Source organism: Macaca fascicularis, chromosome 1, assembly GCF_037993035.2.
Source record: "Macaca fascicularis isolate 582-1 chromosome 1, T2T-MFA8v1.1".
In the NCBI taxonomy this organism is placed as follows: domain Eukaryota; kingdom Metazoa; phylum Chordata; class Mammalia; order Primates; family Cercopithecidae; genus Macaca; species Macaca fascicularis.
Genome location: NC_088375.1, coordinates 50,230,577 through 50,251,143, shown reverse-complemented (window position 1 = coordinate 50,251,143; position 20,567 = coordinate 50,230,577). Strand labels below are relative to the sequence as shown.

At 36.5% G+C, this 20,567-nt stretch overlaps 1 protein-coding gene across 8 annotated transcripts in view; it reads right to left on the bottom strand.

The window, feature by feature from the left end:
- Positions 1–523: 523 nt before the first annotated feature.
- Positions 524–20,567, bottom strand: part of RGS13 (regulator of G protein signaling 13) — a 50,789-nt gene continuing 30,745 nt past the window's right edge. For all 8 annotated transcript variants that reach the window (XM_065538939.2, XM_065538923.2, XM_065538943.2 and 5 more), the window contains 4 exons: positions 16,038–16,106; positions 12,382–12,443; positions 2,426–2,592; positions 524–1,449 (listed from right to left, as the gene is read on the bottom strand). In XM_065538939.2, coding sequence (XP_065395011.1) covers positions 1,258–1,449; positions 2,426–2,592; positions 12,382–12,443; positions 16,038–16,102 — 486 coding nt within the window. In that variant the 5' untranslated portion in view covers positions 16,103–16,106 and the 3' untranslated portion in view covers positions 524–1,257. The remainder of the gene's footprint in view (positions 1,450–2,425; positions 2,593–12,381; positions 12,444–16,037; positions 16,107–20,567) is intronic.

The window sequence follows — 20,567 nt, the reverse complement described above, 5'->3', positions numbered from 1 at the left end:
GACTAAATTTACGCTTCTTGGTAACAATAAAATATAATGACTCACAGAATAAATAATTCAGTGGTAAACCAATTAGTGAATCACTGGAAAGACAGAAAAAACTTTGCATCTGCAGGAGGGTAAAATAAGTCTATTTTAAGCCACTTTTCAAAATCAAGAGGAAATACGCATATTTTAAAATAATTCCAAGAGGGAAAAATCATTTTTGAATGTTTTCTTCCTTCAGGAATACAAGACTTGAAATTTCTAATTTGTTCCCTTTTAACTATAAAATGGAACAGATAAACTTTTACACTTGTAAATATGATGAGCTTCTGATTATGGATGTTGAATCTGGATTCTTTTAATATTTTGAAGTGATAGGAAGGTAATATCCAATGAGGGTATTAAATTATCTACACTTTCCAGGAAAACTATGGAAAATACAAATATTATATATTCTCACCATATACCAACTTTAGGACTTTTGAAATTTGTACTGGAAAATATATTTATTTTGTCTTTGAAAAAGATAATGTAAGTCTTTAGTTGACATTTGGCTTTATTGATTTCCAAGACCATGATGAGTTCACATTGTAAGGAAAAACATCTCAAAATATAGAAACCACATTTTATATCCTTATAGCAATGTAAATGCAAGAGCAAATTAAGAAATTCATATTTTTTTAACAGCTTGGAATCATCAGAAATATTTTACATGTAGAAGATTCATGTGATAAAGAAGTTTGTTTATGAACATAATAGTAGGAAAATTTTACAGATAAAATGTCTCTGAAGAACATCTTTTTGATTTTCTCGTGGTATAATACAATTGATTGTACTGTGAGTAGCATTCGTCTATAAATTCGAGTTATTTAGAGTACTCTATAGAACATATTCATGCTAGAAACACAATTCATAGAACAACAATTTTTAAAGAACTAATTTGTAAATTATGACACCAGATTTTATTAACAAGGAAATATCCATTAATTGACTACTACAGTAAAAATTTTATAACGCTTGTGTCATGAAGAAAAACCTTCCTTTTCCTTATATATTAGTTGAACTACATAGGTATGCTGTAAATGTTGTTATTCATGTTATAAGAATTCTAGATTCCATTGCTTTTGAGATATGTTTCTTTTTAGGAACTAAAAATCAATTTAGAGTTTGATTTCTGTTTTATTTATACTGTGTTCCTGATTTTGTGGGTTTCTAAATAAAAAGATCAAACCCACTACTTTCAATATACCATTTTCTATGTACACGTTTGAGTTATAGTCGGAAACTGTTATTGGACTGCATAGTTTTCAAAAGTTTTTGGTACATTTCTGACTTTAGAAATCTGGGATAGGAATCCCTTTCCATATGCATATAGACTATTTTCTGAGCTTCTTCAAAACATGTTTCAGTGGGTTCCTGAATGTTCTTGATGATAGTCTGTCTTGTCGAATTGTCAATGTTAATCTGAAAAGTGAAATTACATGTACAGCGTCAGTAAGCATAGTTGAAAAAAAGGCACATATAATAGAAAGGTTTAATTTATTCCCTGCTCTCCTTTTCAGTGGAATAGGGTAATTTTCTTTGTAGTTTTATAGGCATCTAAGAAGATGTATAAAAAATAAACCTTTTGCTTTTTTAAAAGTAAATATCCAACTCCACATCCAAGAGGAACAAAAAAGAAAAATATGAGGCTCCAGGCCAGGGAAGTCTCTGAAACCACGGCTTACTCAGCAGGACGCAGTGGTTTCTTAGTAGCAGTCTACAAACCAGGGAGTTTGTAAGACAAACGTCTCTTTTTAAAGAAAAGAGAAATTGGTGCTTTTTAAAAATTTATCTCCCTTAATAGTCACAAATGTTGCTTTAACTGAATATGCTCTGAAATGGGAAGGAAATGAAGAGAAGTGGATAAATAGAGGGGAGAAGTGGCTATTTCAATAAACCAGGTATTTTCCAGACAAGAGTTCTGGGGAATATGTCAACAATGTAGGCTTGCCCTGTGCGATAGAAATCTCATATACTGTCCTCTCTCTTTGTTCCCTTGACAGGACTTTTTATGTCTCACTGCCCAACAACACAGGATTCTCACATGTCTCTTCATGGAATTTATAGTTCCTGCTGGGAAGGCCAATACTTTTGCCATAGACTCCTTTTTTCTTCTTAAGTTGCCTAGAAATTAAGATAATTTAATGGGGAGAAGCTTTGGAGCCTGATAGGTCTAATTTTGAATCTTAACTTTACCACTTTTAATGGCTGTGTGACACTGGACAAGTTCTCAGAGTCTCAGGTTTCTTATCTGTAAAATAAGGTTAGCAATACTGAATTTATAGCATTTTAGGAGACACTGGATATAAAGTGCCTGGCACTTATGGATGCTAATATCCATATTAGTGCCCTTGCAGGGATGAACTGATTTCCATTCCTGTCATTGTGAGGTAGTTACCTCTCTAGGGGACTGTGGCTGGATGTAAATCTTATAGAGCTTCTTTGCCCTAGAAGTTCTGCTCCACCGTGAGGCAATCTTCTTATAGGTTTCACAGGCCATCCAGAATTGAATATTTTCGTCACTGTGCTCCATTTTTAAATATGCTGCATAGACTACTGGACCATCTAAAAGTAGAGGAGAAATCAGTTTATTTTCATGGGTCAAAATCACCAAAAAAAATCTAAGCAATACGGTTAAAACAAAGCCTGATTAAAAACTCACAAATTATTTAACAGGTAAATATTTTATATCTATCTCTATATATCAATTTTCATGTCTATCACACACTCAGAGCTAACATCTGAAGCATGCTTTGACAATGCTGATCACTGGTGAGGTCATCCCTTTATTCTGAGTCACTCAGAGCAAAACACCCACCAGTGTGGATGAGTCTAGGACGGATAGGACAGGAGACATCAGAGAGCCCAGGAAAAGGACTTAAGCTGCTCAGGAGGACAGGGCTCTAATCATGAAGCTGACATGAAAAATCTAAGACCTCATGCCAAACTATAGGGTAAGAGCAGGGTTTCAAATGTAAACTTGTAGGTCAAGGTCGGGAGGAAAATATCCAAGCCATGTAAAAGTGATACTCTAATTAGTTTGTATACCCTGGAGTGTTTTTCAATGTCCAATCAGAGCAGAACACAGATAGATGAAAAATTCAACTTCATATTCATGGTTTATGGTTCAAGCCAGAAATAAAGGAGCAGACAAGGAATGAAAAATCAGATGTGATGCTGGAAACGATCTCAGAATCTAGTACAGGACAGGGATTACGTGCAGTGTAACCATCACATGACACTTGATGCCAGAGATTCTTATCTTCAGCTCTGATCTTAAATTGCCTTTCTGGAGTGCGGAGATAAGTATAAGCCTAGAAGGAGCTTTTCCAATTAAGACACTACTTTGTAGGTGCTAGTATTTGAAGAAGAGGATTAGGTGAGCTCTCACAAATCTAACATATTCATTGGAATCTTTGGGAGGACCAAGTATTCTCAAGGTTCAAGATATTAATTTTTTTTGGCTAGACTAGCCTGGAAAGTGTCTTGGTGTATCCAAGGAATTGGATTGCTATATGATAAAACAACAATGTAACTTTCAATTTATGTTAATAGAAATGTTTGTGTAGGCACACTGAGTAATAACCACTTAGAGACTGTTAGCGTAGGATATTTTGTTTACAAAAAGATGTACATAATTTAAAACAACTTGATGAATTTGGAGATAAGTATACACCCAAGAAACTATCACCACAATCAATGCCATAAGCATATCTATCACCTCCAAAAGCATAGGATTTTGATTAACACTATCTTGGTCAGTATCATTTACTGTTATGAGAAATAATGGTAGCCAGATGGAATGGAAATGATGAGTAAGATCATATTTTCCTGGATCTTCATCTAAGAGATCAGATCAAGTTTCCTAGCACTAGAAAGCCAGGCTTCTTGAGAGCTTGGCTTTGTTAGCAGTGATATACGAACAAAGATAACGAAGTATTTTGTCTTCAAGCAAAAGAACTCAAATAGAAGTAGATCTATTCTAAGGAGGCATTGGAGTTGGGGAAAGCTGAATATCAATATTACATTCTAGGAATACTCAAAATTGGAACATGGATTATTATTATCACGTGAGCAAATACAGCCTTCAGGACATTGCATGTGAGATGGTTCAACAAGGACATAACGTGAGATGAGTTAAGAGGACAGATGAGATGGAGGCATTATATAACTGTAACATAGAAAATGTTATAGATTAAATATTCCTATCCAATGTGAGGGGGATATATTTTAACTTAGATTTCAAACAAGCAGTTGATTTTCACACCGAAGGGACTGTAAGTTGTGTCTTGTCTCACCATAGGCACAAAAAGGTGGGAACAGAGAACATAGATGCAGGAATTGGTAATCCAGTTCCTAAAAAGATAGCTGAATGGTGGCAAACCAAAAAACAAACAAACCAATGAACAAATAACAACAACAACAAAAAGAACAAAAAGCTGTTTCTGGCTTAACAAGTAAAGTTGGAAGCCAATATTTATATGGTTTGTACTTAGCTATGGAAGAGAAAGAAAATGAGATACCAGATAAAAATCTGTGGATCATGGAATGAGAGTCAGTCACACAGGCTACTTGGATGGGTTGAGTGGATGAGTAGGTAGAGGTAGGAAAATGATCTGGAAACCAATATTAGATTCCAAGTTAGTATTTTGAATTTGTGTTTATGTTTAGCTTAATTGTGTAGTAAAGTTTATAGGTTATCACTTTAGAACCAACTGTATCTGTATCTGACTTCTTTACCTTTCTTCCTGATGGATTGGAAGACGTATCCCTGATTCTTTTTGGGCTGGCCAAATGGTTCTACAATTCTTGTCATACCAAAGTCCTTTGCTAATGAAGCCATATATACATTGCCCTATCTATCTATCTATCTATCTATCTATCTATCTATCTATCTATCTATCTATTTATCTATCATCTATCTTTTTTTCTGTCTTCATGATCTGTTTCCTCTATCTATCTCTCTGCACATAAATACACATATTATAGATCCCAAGTTGTAGTATTCTATATATACTGCATGGATATATGGTATTCTATATATACTATTAAAAATATGATATATTTCAGATACTTGATGTGGCAAATTGTAATATTGTTCCTCAGTTATTTCCTGACCTTTGTGTAGGGGGATTATACTTCCATGTCCTGTTTATATCAGCGTCGGCCATTGAACTTGTGTTAGTCATGAAATACGTGCAGAAGTGCCATGGACACGTTCAAGCAGAAGGTTTAAAAACTATCATGTGGTTCTATTTCCCATGCCCCACAGCCACCACAGGAAGAGCATATTCTAGAAAAGAGCTGCTCCTTTAGCCCGAAAGCTGGAGTGAAGACATGGAATAGAGTGGAGCTGACCCTAGCTGTTGTGTATCATGAAAAAAGTGAACCTTTATTATTGTAAATCACTAAGATTTTCTGTCACTTGTTACCGTGCGGTGACTAGTGAAAGCTAAACTGGACTACTTGAGCCTGTCTGACATTTCTGATATAATTCTAGTGTACAGAATGAGTGGACTCACGTCATTGGCATACTTTACAGAATTCTGTCTTCATCAGGCTAATTTTTGTCTGAATATACTGCGAGTTACTCAAGCTAGCAGCTGAAAATGCATTTGTGTAAAAGTGTTCCAGGAATCTTAGTAATTATTGAAGTCAGAACTGAATTGCTCTCTTTAGAATTTCCATTGATTCATACCACAAGTGAATTACAAGGTGGAAAAGCCTTTTCTAAATCGGGCAGTGTAGGCTGTTCCGAAGTTTTAAATGATACTCATTCCTGAACATTATGCTCAGGAGACTGCGATTCTACTTGAGCAGAGTGAATAAGCGAGAAACAACAGAATTGCTCATTTAAATTGGGAGGGTGGAAGAAATGGCTTATGTCATACATAGTGTATACTTTTTCCTTAAAAAGTGAGAGTGGTGCCTTTGGGAATCTCTAGACTGTTCTTTTAAAACTAGTCACTAAAATTAGTATTTCTATGACACACAAGGTGACACATGCCAGTGTTCTTGATGCAGAAGGGAAATGTGGGCTTTCTCATGGCTGAGTCAGAACAGTGGCCCATCTATTCCAGAATTATTTTTTCTGTAAGACTGCAAGGCTTACACCAGGCAGGAAATCCCAAGGGTGTACTATGTTGCAGTACCATTAGAAATGCCTCTAAGCCAATTTAAAATTCATTTTATTTTCAATCTGTACCACTGGGGATAATGCATTTCATAATTCTACCATAATATGTGTGGAGTTTTACACTGAAGCTTCAGTTTTATTAAAATTCTCTGTTGTGACTTCTATGCTGTTAATAATTTCTGATTTTTCTTCTACCTTTGTTATTAATATTAATATTATTAATATGAACACAGCTTAAAGAGCTGTGGGTCGTTTTTAATGCAGAAAACTTCTAGTAAAGTAATAACCACTGTTAACCATTTGATATATTTCCTTTTATTCTTTTAATCCTTTGTTCATGAATAATTGCCTACCTAACTAGAATTCATTCATCTACACAAACACAAATACACACTGGAATCATCTTATGGGCATTATAATATGAAAGCAATTTTGTATCATTCTTATTCTTTCATAGTTAATAGTACATAGCAAACACTTTCTCCTTTTCATTTTTAGTGATCATATAATAGTATGTTGATGGGATAGGCCATAATATATTTAGCCACTCTATTATTATTGTTTTAGATTGTTTCCCCTTTTCTTGGTTATAAGTTATCCTACATTGAATATTTTAGCTTATAAACCTTTTCACCTCCATTTTCTTAGGAAAAATAATTGATTTAAAATAGTAGAATTTTTAGACTGAAGATGTAATATTTTTGGAGACTCTTGATACATATTGTAAAATTGCTTTCAGAAGGATTTCATTATTTTTCATTCCCAATGGCAGTGTCAGTGTTGACTTACTCCACCCTCTCCAATCTAATGGGGTGAAGTCAGTAACTTGTAATTGTTTAAATATGTATTTTTAAAATATAATGCTTAAACAGTTTTGCGTTTTTACTGACCATTTCTTTTTTTCCTCTGAATTCCAAATCTTTTGTCTATTTTTTCTTTGCATTGCTAGTGTTTTCTTAAAATTTTCACATCTCTTTATATACTGAGGACACTATCTCTGTTACATTTATTGCATTACCTTCTGTTCTCTTTTACGTATTATTTTTGTTTATGAATTTTGAGGTATATTTGTAAACCATCAAATCTGAAGAAGCCTCGATTCATCTATCTGATCCTGCTTTCAATTTCCTCTATGCTTTTATTAGAGAAAAATCTTTAAAACAAAAATCTAGCCACAGCCCTTTATTTATTCCCCTCAACATTTCCCATTGCCCCAGTGACAAAGGCCAGCCCTCTTTGCTGTGGTTTCCTTCCATTATCCTTTCATTCACCTGAGAACTCTTAGGGGATCAGGAGTGCAGCTTATTCATCTTCGTGTACCCCTTGCCTCAACACTGCTTGCTATATAGCAGACACTGAATAAGCACATGTCAATTTGGACTTTTGAATCCCTCATATTTCTGTGTCTTAAAATGATTCCCTATGGCTCTTGAAAAGTGAAGAAGCAGACCCTAGTTATTCAACATCTAGGAAGCACTAAAGACCACAGGTTTATATCTGATATAATATTACTTTTTGGTTTTCTGAAATTCTGAAAGAAATACCAAAAAAAAAAAGTACTAATTGGACAGTGATGTCTATACCAGGCCAGGTGGTTCCCGCCCCCCCCCCCCCCCCCACCACTTTGCAAGGTGAAGAAGTGCACAAGAAGTTAAAGAAGACAAAAAGTGCTAAGTGGAAATGGTAGAGGCAAGGCAGTGCAGGTAATATAAGGGTTGATGAAGGGAACCATGGCAACAGCAGTAGTTAGCAGAGATTAGAATAAGTGATAGTGTAGGAAACTGCCAATCACACTGTGCAGCAAAGGAGCTTGCACAGATGAAAAAAGCTGAGAGAATGACTCTGCTTTTGGAATCAGGATGTACAAAAGGGAGCAGCAGTAACCGTCAGTAACTTCTACTGCCTGCTTTGTGCCATGATGCTGATGAAGATGCATCAGCCCTTCATATGGTTCATGATACAGGGCAGCCTTCATTGCCTTCAGCAGTATGACAATCCCACACTGTTTAACTGGCATTTCTAAGGTGGTCTGCATGAGACTGTGATAATTTAGAAAGGGTGGAAAATAGTACATTCCAAGATGATTTTGATCAAAAGATTAAAGCATTGTGATTCAGAGCACTTGCTTATCCGGAATGACTTAACATCTGCTCTGTATGTATACTGGGGCAACCTGAACAAGTCAGAGAAAAATATACGACTGTGGTCTCATATTTGAAATCATAACTTCAGATTTTAGACAGACACTCAACACTGCCCGGTCCTCCAATGAGCCTTCCACAGTATCATGGTTCTCTAAATCTGCAGAAACTATTTCATGCCTTCTTCCTTGTTATGTTAAAATATACTAACACATCTTCTCCTGAGCAATTGAGCAATCTACTGGAGACCTTGCCTCAAACTTCACTGAGAGCACAGATTAATCAGATGGATATTCACTGTCTTCTCTGCAGAAATAACCAGAGTACTTCCATCTGTACTCCTCCTTTATAACCTCCCTCCTGAGAGGCAAGTGTCCCTGTTCCTTTTTGGGACGGCCAAACAAGTTTTTTCTGGTTCTCTCCTACTTTTGCTTTTTCCATCACTTTGCATTCCTCTATTATTCTTATAAGTATCTCCACTCTATTCTATGTCATCAGTTTCTTCCCCGTGAATGGTTGCCATCATCCTACAAATATATTGCTGTATTTCCCAAATATAACTAGTAACAACTATTGACTCAAACTTCCGCTATTGACCTCATTCTTGCTTCCAGTCAATGCTTTTTTTCTCTGCAGAACTCCACAGCAAAACTTACGTCAATGATTCCCTATGCCGTGTATCACTTCCTCTGGTTCTGCCTGTCTCCACCATACCCATGAAACTGCTCTTGTTGAGGCACTGTTGACTTCCATATTGCCATGTCTAGTGGTCACTGTTCCTTCCTCACCTCAGCTGACTTCTCAGCAGTCTTTGATAATTCACAGCTTCCTTCCTGAAATACTCTCTTCTTTGGCTTCCACAAGAACACACTATTTTGATCATTCTTATCTTACTTTGTGCTCCTTTTCCATCCACTTTGCTGACCTCTCTGGTTATCTGCACTTGGAAGTAGCACACAACTAAGTTTCATCTTGGGGTGTGTTTTCCTCTATCTGAACTCTCCCTCTCAGTGGTCTCATAGCCCTACGACTTTTGTTAGCATTTATATGCAAATTACCCCCAGCCTTGTCTTCCCCACTGAGTTCCAATTTTACCTGAATTATTGCAGCAGCCTTCTAGCTAGTCTCTCTACTTTAGTTCTATTTGAGTACATTATATTTCATATAAATAACAAGAAAATCTTTGATTTTTTAATATATAAATAACAAAAAATCTTTGGTATTTAAATATATAAATAACAAAAAAATCTTTGATATTTAAAAAAGTATTCGTGAATAATGTAGCATTAAATAGCATATCTAAAAGGTGTCTAAGTTGCTAACATTCTTAATTTCTAATTAACTTTTGGAGTTTGCCAGAGTTCTGTTCTCAAGCTGATGGTTTTCTTGGATCCCCTTTGCCCACTAAGATGTTGAATTTAATTGTATTTTGATCGCTATGACTTAATGGCTCCCCAAAACATCTCTAAACCAATTTCGGTTCATCTGTTGAGACCCAGGCTGATATATTTCTTTTTCGTGTGTGTGTCTGAGCTACATGTTGTTAAAAATAATGTTTTAATCTGTGTAAAAATATGTATCTGCATATCTCAGCTAGAGCATGCATTTCACTAATGTTCTTGGTTAATGTCAACACATTTTTATTCTCTGGCACATTTAATATTTATATTTTTAGTTTTGTCTTACTGGTTGGATGATCCATAGAATGATTTGTTTTATTACTTATGTGATTATTGAATTTTTACATGAACTTCATTGTAATATGATTTCTGTAAAGGCTCTTACCCTATTTTTGCTGGCTTTTATAAAGAGCACTATGATGTTTTCCTATTCTCATCTTTGCTAGAGCCTTTGCTTATTCTCATGACACTAGCTTTCTAAATTGCTGATTCTAGCAAGGCAGATGACCACTTGAAATCCTTGCCAAATAATTAAGCCTATTCACTTTGTTTATGAGGCTTCCAGAACTGGCACAGAAACTTACATAATATAGCTTGGTGTTTTGATCTTTTCTCACTAATATTTTTCTTGTATTTATTCATGGAACATTTATTGCATGCTCATTGGGCACAAAACACATTTTCAGTCTCTCAGGGGTTTGAAAGGTAAATGAGAGGCAAGCTGTGCTCTTAAGGAATTTATAATCTAGGGAGAAAGTCACTATATAGAAAACCCAATACACTAACTAGCTACAGTGAAAAGCAGACTAAATGTTAATACTATCAAAATAGAAGATAAAGTAAAAATTTCTAAACAGTTTTCTGGAGAAAGTGGCACTTGAATTTAACTTTCAAAGATGAGCAGAGTAACTAGAGATGAAAAGGACTTTGAACAAAAGCCTGGATCAGAAGAATCATAGATGTACAAGTAGAAAACGAAGTGACAGTCACATTGGTGGAGTGCATGTTATGTGATGAGGCATAGCTAGAGACAAATTTTAGGAAATGTTTTGGGTTAGGGTGTAGAGAGTATTAAATACCAAGATTTTGGACTTGTTGGTAGGCAGCAGAGAGAAAAAGAATGATATTCAAAGACATGTACTTTATTACTATTAAAAGAAATTACCAATTATTGTGTGCCTATTAGGCATTGAGCTAGATGTTTTATATCTTACCTGCACAATAAAACTGAAAGGATAAGTGATATCATTCCCATTTTGTAGATGAAGAGTATGAAACTCCAAGAAAGAGATCAGTCTAGCAAGGTGGCAAAATGTGTGTTACAGAGGATTAGGACAAAAATTTACAATATAGTTAACTGAATATATACTTTTGCCTCTTCATCCCATTTCAATGTTCTAAAATTGACCCAGAATATATTTGTTTAAAATTCACATTCATGCTGGCAAATTGGATTATAAGCTATGAGGAATACCTGAAAAGTGAAAGGCAGTGGTGATAGCATCAAAGGAAGAAACTATGGCCCCAAATGCCCATTGGAAAGGCGTGCTACAAAAGATGAGAGCTCAGGTGGTGACCCAAGCCTGTAGAGGTAGATCCAGCCCTAGGGATGGGGCAGAAGTAAGTGCCAGAATTGTTGATTAACGTGTTTCAGCAGGAGTAGCCAAGTATCTACACCTACTGCCATCACCTTCTGGGCTGGGCAGTGACAACTGAGTCCATACTAAAGAGGGTCTTGAGTCAGAAAGAGCAGGTAGTGCCTCGGGAGTATGGCAACCTCTGTGAGGAATAGGAGGTACCTTGCCCAGAATAGCTACTGGTACCCCCACTAGTTAAAGCATGTAAGTAGCACAGCTAACTCTCCTTTATAGTCTATCGCTCTAAACAGATAAAACATTCACAGAGAGGCTAAAATGGGATCTTAAATAAAAAGATGGGTCTATAGGCAAAAATTAACAAGCATTGAGGGGAACCAACTCCGTTTAAAAAAAATACCAAATTCAACAGGAGAATTTTCTGTGACTGCACCCTTCATTTTTTTCTGTACCTGTCTTCTGGCTTTATCATTTTCTACAACCTGTCAGCTTTTCTGACCCCAAACGCAACTGACTATTCTCTTGAATGCACGTCCTCCTTTATTTTTCCTGACTGAGCCCATGACTTTATGTCTTTCACATCCATTGCTGATATCTCTTATTTATACCATGTTAATGTTGATACTTACCAACAACTATATACAGACCCATGTACAGTCCCACTTAAATCAGACACTGAAAAAGTTGAAACAAACTTTGGGGAGAAGTTTTAGAACATCAAGACTCAAATTTGTTCTTACTTTTGAAGGCAGCAAGAACAGCGAGGTAAGTTTTTGGTTTAATACTAACTTTAGAAGGCTATGGTATGTGTTACTATTTAAGCATATTTTCCAAGGGATTTTGTGCATATACTTGTGAAGAATAAATATTCACAGTGACTAATCTTGTTTTAATTAACACCAGAGAAAATAATAGTGGTTGACACAACAAACTATTTTCAGGTTTTCTTTTTTTAACTGTATCAGTTGCCAGTTAGAAGGCTGTGAGAAGAATAGCATACATCCATCATCTGGCACCCCCACCTTTACCTCTAAGAATGGAACTCGCTAGTTATTCAAAGATGACAGATACACAATACTCACATTTTGTAGCCATTAAATTTTCAAAAGACTGGGCCCACTGTAACACTTCCTCCAAAGTAAGGCTTTGAAAAGAAACAAAAAGCACTGATTGGGCTAAATATTCTCAAGGTTTTTGTTGAACTAAGTAAAATTATATTATCTCGAAAATGACACCAAAACATATTTACATTCCGTTTGTGTGTGGTTTTCGTTGGCAAGTTGTCTTCCTGTGATATTTTACATTTTATTTTTACTATTTAAATTTTTAAAATTATAAAAATTATGCAAATAGTATAGACTTGAAAATATAATTTAATAAATACTATACAGAACCATAGTCCTATAATCTCTCTATTAATAAATTACCACTATTAGTATTTTGATGTAGGTTTTTAAAGTCTTTTTGTTATGTTTGTATTTGTGTGTTTTTAATCAAGAAGTAATCACATTATGTGGGTGTATACTTTATGCATTTTATGTCATCATAATTGTCTTAATCATTTGTAGTGTTATAATTTATAATTACAAATGTATAATCATTGATAGTCATATTGTTTATGGTGACGGCAAAATAGGCTACAAGGGGGGCATTCCATAGTTTATTCATAATTATTCTCAAACAGCATATTGATTTTCTCTCATTTTTCACCATTAAAACTCAAATGTAGCCCAGCTGTGTTTAAGGCTTGCCATAGCCACATGATTAGAGTAATTCCAGGACACTAGCAGAAGTAGAATCAAAGCTGGTTAAGAGGCAAATTTTTAAGGTTTTTGGTACAGACTGCCAAATTGCTTTTAAAAGGGTTATGCACTGTTTGCTGCTGCCACCAGCCAAGTGTTTACCTATTTATCTATTAGAATCTTAGAGTTAATCCGCAAAACCTATTTGCATGCACTCACATAATACAGTTAGTAACCCTAAAGCTACTATTTTCTCAGTCTCCTATTTGCTAGATTTTTTTTGTATCAGTTTTAATTTTTATTAAAGTGTATTATGTCAAGTTACATTTGACCTAAACAGTATAAACAAAGCCATTTACCATTTAGAAAACAGTTGTGAAAGATTCCAGAATTCTGTTCATTTTGGTGAGCTTCATGAGGTGAATTGGCAAATGACTGTATTCTCAAATACAAATAACTTTATACACCATGGAATACTATACAGCCATAAAAAGAAACAATATCATGTCCTTTGCAAGGACATGAATGGAGCTGGAAGGCCATATCCTCAGCAAACTAATGCAGGAACAGAAAACCGAATACTGCCTGTTCTCACTTACAAGTGGGAGCTGAATGATGAGAACTTATGGACACATGGGGGAGAACAACACACACTGGGGCCTGTTGTAGGGTGGGGGCGTGGGAGGAGGAAGAGCATCAGGAATAATAGCTATTGGATGCTGGGCTTACTACCTGTGTGATGGGATGATCTGTGCAGCAAACCATCATGGCAGACATTTACCTATGTAACAAACCTGCACATCCTGCACATGTGCCCCTGAACTTACAATGAAAGTTGGAAATAAAACAGAAATAGCCAATGTGTTTATTGCCATTCAGTTTATGGTGCATTCTTAATTGTTCTACTTTCAACAACTAGATAATTGAAGATGGCTATAGACACATGCAAGCACGGTCCATTGGCTATACCTAAAATTAGCAGCCTAAAAATTAGTGCTGCAGGAACAGCCATCGGCATTAGCAGGTTCTTAACACAATGAAGGAGGATTAAAGAGATTAAAAAATATCCTAGAACATGGAAAAATATTGGGAGTCCTTAAAAGGTCAGATATCTTTTGTTTTCTAAAAATTCAGATGGATCCTGCCAGTTTTGGATGAACTGCTTGCATCAGTACTGAGGCTTAACAGTGTACTGTGTTAAGATTGCTTTCAAAAAACATTTCCATGAAATACTATCTGAGTCATTGTTCTTTTCTCTTGTTAAAACTTTAGAAAAAGTAACCTAAAATAACCTTTTCAATCCAGTGAAATGGAAAGAGCTAGGTAAGGTTTATTGAATGCCCATGCGTTCTAATCATTATATAGGGAAGAATAAAATCTTCCCTATATAAAACCTATACAAAGAATAAAGAGTGAAGAGTCATTAATGTGTTGGGAAGAATACAATCTACAACACGAGTGAAGAGTCATCAATGTGTTGGGTTAGCTTAAAATTAAGTGTTGATAATTGTTGGTAAGAGAGTTCTTTTGTCTCTAAGACTCATGAGATTTATGGGGAGAGATGATTGGAGTAATTATGGTTCGGGGTAAAGATGGGAAATAAAATCCATTTTTGATTGAACCCCATTTGGCTTATAATTTTTTTCTGAGGCTCTCACAATTTTAATGCTGGCCTATGGCTACCTGGGTGCCTTTATTAGGATTATTTGAAACACCTTTTTTCCTGATACAAATTCTCCCTTGTGTCCCCTCCATTCTTCTGGACAGATGGGCAGTGGATACCAGATATGAAAGCATTTTAAGATACCATGATGTTGTAGGCAAAGGAATGAAGAATGTTTGGAGTCTCTGACAGTCGTAGGTTCTAATCCCAGTGGTCTACTTGGTCTTACTTAAATTGTCCTTGGTCTTACTTAAAATCTTCAAACCTTAATTTTACTGTCTATATAATAGGGGTAATAACATCTATCTCACAGTGTTATATTGAAAATTAAATTAGGTCATTAATGCCAAGCACCTATTAAATAACTGTTATCTGGCAGCTTTCCATGAATGTGATTTTTTTTATCTTTTTGGTCTTCCCCTTTTCTCATGGTGAGTCTATAAGGCTGATAGAAGAAATGCAAGCTGTGACAGTGTTCCTCTGTGGGAATCATCAGAAGACAGGAGAGCTGTCCCTTAATTAACAAGTTATATCTTTGAACTTGGATGCACTTGTGCAGTGCAGTAGCCTTCATTGATCATTTAAAATGCTGAGCTTTGGGTCTTACTATCTCTTCTGCCCACTGTTGCAGCATCCTTCTCCTTGCCACACAGTAGCTTGTAAGTGTTTTTGGACATTTTGGTATTTTAGTGAAAGAGCAAGCATGCCAGGGGCTCTGACCATACAGAAAGGTGTGGCCAGAACTGAGGACTGGACATGGACTAGGTTAGGCACTCATGGTTCATCTAACAGGAGTTCTCAACTTGGGAATTCTTTGAGGTGAGCAAATCCAACGCAATGGCCTGTTACTCTTCTCAGGCATTATTCTTTTCACTGTTCTCATCCAAATGGCTGCATTTTGAGTTATGGCAAAGTGTGGAGGAGGAGGCTTGGGAGCTTGGTAAACATTTGATTCCTCCTCCAGTCTCACCTTCTTTATCTAGGTATGAAACTTTCTGGCACTTCGTATGTGGAGGGTTGGAACCAAGAAAATATTTTGGATTGAAGAATCTCATTTTAACACAAACAATATTCTTTGTCTTTAAAAAGAACAGAGACTATTCATAATAGATTCTAAAGCATTTAACTTGCTGAATTCTCATGTAAACCATGAATAACGAAAACAAGAATCTTAGTAACACATGACTGCTCTTCTGGTGAAATGACTCATGTGTAAATGCAAATTTTACTTTCTGAACAAAATATGTTACAATAGCAGTTTAATAAATATGTACCTATTTATCATCTGATAAATATGCTTTACACTTACCATAGAAACTTAAATGCTACTTACTTTGAAGGGGGCCTCTTAGATTCATCTCTGAACACCTTACAAATCCAACAATTCCGCCTGCTCATTTTTCTAAGGAAATACAGTATATATTTGTATAATTTGGTCATTTAAAATAATTATATATTAGAGTCACTTTCTAAGGAATATACAATATTATAAATCATAAAAAAGGATGGGTTCTTGGAGTTAATGGAATACAATCACTGGGCGAGTAGGGAGGAGAGAGGAGAATAAAATGACTCATCTCTCATAAATATTTTATAAAAATACATGTGCTTAGATTTGTAAATGACTTTACTCAACCGGCCTAACTATTTATCAAACAATGAAGTTTAAAAAATACCAATCTCTGAAAAAGATCTTTTCATTTAGAGCTTACTGATAATGAATTCACCAACTCCCAAGGAAAGGGACAATTTTTATTTTTATTTTTATTTTTTTGAGACAGGGTCTCACTCTGTCACCCAGCCTGGAGTGCAGTGGCATGATCATGGCTCACTGTAGCCTTGACATTTCCGGTCTTAGGTGACCCTCCCACCTCAACCTCTCGAGTAGCTGGGACTACAGGCATGCGCCACCATGACTAGCTAATTTTTGTGTGTTTTTGGTAGAGATGGGGTTTCACCACATTGCCCAGGCTGGTCTCAAACTCCTGGGTCCAAACAACCTGCCCACTTCAGCTTCCCGAACTGCTGGGATTGTAGGCATGAGCCACTGTGCCCAGCCACAATTCTTGTTTTTAGAAAGCTCTCTCAATGTATTGGAAAAGAGCCTCATTTTAACTGGACAAGTAAAATAGTGTAAATAGTCAAATAAAAAATAAACTACCTTCTGAGTGAATTTTAAGGGTGCTGCTTATCTGGTTTTATCTACTCTGGGCACAGTAACTTTGACTTTAAAATTGAGTTCGAGTTTATTCATCTCGGGCACCTTTACATAACAATACGTGTCATAGAAGGTTTTTAACTCAGGACTTTAAAAAACAACAAATTTGTTAAGAGTTATTAAATACACATTTTAAAGCTGGAAATGGTTTGCTAAACATATATGCATACATATATAATGAATTATTAAGGGTAAGCAGTGAATTTTTATATCAGTCTTTACGATTCATTCAAAAGTCTATTGAGTACTTGTTATGTGCCAAGTTCTGATTGCCTGTGATCAATATACATGTTGTCTCTCCTCTTCCTGTCCTCACTGACAAGCAATTAAAATACATGTGATGAGCCAGGCACAGTGGCTGATACCGGTAATCTCATCACTTTGGGAGGCTGAAGGGGGAGGATTGCTTGAGCCCAGGAGTTCTAGACCAGCCTGGACAAACATGGTGAGATTCTGTCTCTACAAAAAATAGAAAAAAATTAGCTGGTCATGTTGACTTGTGCCTGTAGTCCCAACTACTTGGAATGCTGTAGTGGGGCAATCACTTGAGCCCAGGAGATGGAGGATGTAGTAAGCTGTGATTGCATCACTGTGCTGTAGTCTGGGGAACAGAGTGAGACCCTATCTCAAAAACAAATAACAACAACAACAACAAAAACCCCAACATGTGATGGGGGCTTGGATACGGGAAGTACAGGGGTTGTGCATACGCCTAGGAGGAGAACCTAACTAGACTTGAGGGGTTAGTGAAGGCAGCCTAGTTAAGTAATATCTGAGCTGAAACCAGCAGGATATGCACGAGTGTGCTGAGTGAAGGAGGGGCAACATGAGCAAAGATTAAGAGGCAATGAGTTATGTCCCACTGAGGAAATAAAAGGAATTTAGGCTCAGCACTGTGGTCAGGCCTGTAATCCCAACACTTTGCAAGGCTGAGGCGGGAGGCTCTTTTGAGCCCAGGAGTTTGAGACCAGCCTGGGCAGCATAGAGAGACCCCGTCTCTCCAACAAAAAGAACAAATAATTAGCTGGGCATGGTGGTGTGCACTTGTAGTCCCAGCTACTCAGGAGGCTGAGGTGGGAGGATTGCTTGGGCCCAGAAGGTTGAGGCTGCAGTGTGCCATGATCACACCATTGCACTCCAGTCTGGGTGACAAAGAAAGAACCTGTCTCAAAAGGAAAAAAAAAAAAAAGGAATTTTGTTACCACATGAATTTAGAGTGTGGCAGACAGAGTGAGAGAGTGAGCTGAGAGGCATAGAGAGTTAAGATTGAACCAATAATCATGTTTAAAAATGTTCACTGCAGCAAGAAAGTGGTGGGAGAATTTGTAATGCTAGGCGGAGGCCAAGCATGTTAAGCCATACAGGCCATGGATTTCACAGTAAGAAGCTGGGAAATCATTGCAGGATTTAAAATTCAGAATAGACATGCTAAGACTTGAAGTGGGTTTGTGAGTAGAATGAATTACAGTGTGGCAAGAGTGTCATCAGGGAGACCAGTTAGGGGGTGACTGCAGGAGTTCAGGTGAGGGATGATTAGGAAGGTGGCAGTGGAGATGGAGGGAAGGAGAGAGATTTTAGACATTTTGGAGGAAGAACTATTAGAACATGTTGACCCATTGGATATGGAAGGTGAGACAGAAAGAGAACAAGTTGAGGTGAGAGATTTGGCTTCAGGATAAAGGTGGGTTATTTTCATAAAACACATAAGAGGAGCCCCCCGCCCCACAAAAAAAATGACGAGATGTTCCAGGAAGAGAGTGTGGACTGTAAAAAGCAGACAGCCCAGTATGAGTTTCTGAACACAAACATTTAAGAGAAAGGCTGTGTAAAAGGAGCTTGCATCAGAATAACACAGTATCACGGAAACCAAGGAATGAGTTTATCAAAAAGGAAAGAGTGGCCAATGAAGTGTTAAAAGCTGGGAAGTGATTAAGAGAGCAAAGGATCAAAAAATGTCAGATTTGTTCACAAGATGCTCATTAATGACCTTGCTGAGAGTGGTTTCAGTGGAGCAGGGAGGACAGAAACAAGAAGGAGGAAAGCAAGAGAAAATGAAGCCCAGGATGAATGAAAGGCTGCTTGTAATTTCTGTTTGCCCTCCTTCCTTCTCCTCCTTCCTCCCTGCTTTCCTCTTTCCCTTCCTCCCTCCCTTTTCCTTTCTTTCTCTCTCTTTCTCTTCTTCCTCCCTTCCTACCTCCCTCCTTTCTTTCTCTCCTTCTTTCTTTTTCTCTCCTTCTTTCCTTCTTTTTTCCTTCTTTCTTTTTCCCCTCTCCTTTCCTTTTCTCTTTCTTTTTTTTCTTTCCTTCTTTCTCTTTCTCTCCTTCTTTCTTTTTCCCTCTCCTTTCCTTTTCTCTTTCTTTCTTTTCCTTTCTTTCTTTCTTTTTTTCCTTCTTTCTTTTTCCCTCTCCTCTCCTTTCCTTTCTTCTTTTCTTTCTTTCTTTCTTTCTTTCTTTCTTTCTTTCTTTCTTTCTTTCTTTCTTTCTTTCTTTTTTTCTTTCTTTCTTTTCTTTCTTTCTTTTCTTCTTTCTTTCTTGAAAGCTGTTGATAGATGTAATAATGACAGAGAGGCAGACTCTTGTCATTTGACCATTCTAGTCTGCATGTCTCTCTAGGAGGCATTGTTACAATAAGTCAAGTTACAATGTGAGTGACATTGTTAAGTTGGCAAAAGGTACATAGACAGAGGTTGAAAACCCACAATAAAGAAGGAAAACCAATAGAATTTCAGGTTCCTGAAGAAGGAGGAGGGGCTAGAATTCAGGATGTGGGAGTTGAGACGTTGGAGAAGTGGAAATACAGGAAACAGTTACTATTCTCTTGTAACTAGTGAAAAATACAGGTATAGATTCAAGTTCATTTGCAGGTTTGGGGATAAGAATATATGGGAAATGTGGTCTGATTAACTTCATTTTCTATGTAGGTCTCTACTGTAAGTGAGGAGGACCAAGAAGGAGCAATAAAGTTATTTGTATCTACAGGAAGGAAGAAAATGGAAAGGGAATAGATTAATTCACTTATTAGTACTCTTCTGATTGCAAATAGAGATTCACAAGACTTAAGCAAAAGGGAGAGTTTATTAAAGGGATATGTTTGTGTGTGTAGTTAGGTTCTAGATGACCTTAAATAACAGACTAAAGCTGTTAGACTCTATTTTGTTAGTAGAAGTAATCCACTGAGGTCTTTAAATAGCAGTGTGATAAAAATAAAAATCTTTTTCTAGAAAGATAAATCTGACTGAAAATAATCAACACTGACATTAATTGAGACTAAACAACTGTTACATTGACTGGCTGTCAATAGCTAGTCCTGTGTGTAATTGTACCTTGAACTACATTAGTTCAAATTTCAAGCTACTTAGTTTGAGTTGCAAGATTCCTCATCTCTGTGATCACCTATAAAATGTAGTTACACAGTGACTCGCAGCTTATCTTCTAAGTAGGAGGATAGGAAAAAATTTACTTCCTCCACATGTCTTCTCTGTAAGTATAATTAGTCATCCCTGTCTTATGCTGAGACTTGACCTCTCCCTTACTGTCTATTTTTAACAATAGTTTTTGTGTCCCACTGTCTTCTCACTTGATCTATTGGAGCTATGTGTACACATTTTCAGACCTTTTATTGTGGTGATTTCTGTAACTCAAATGT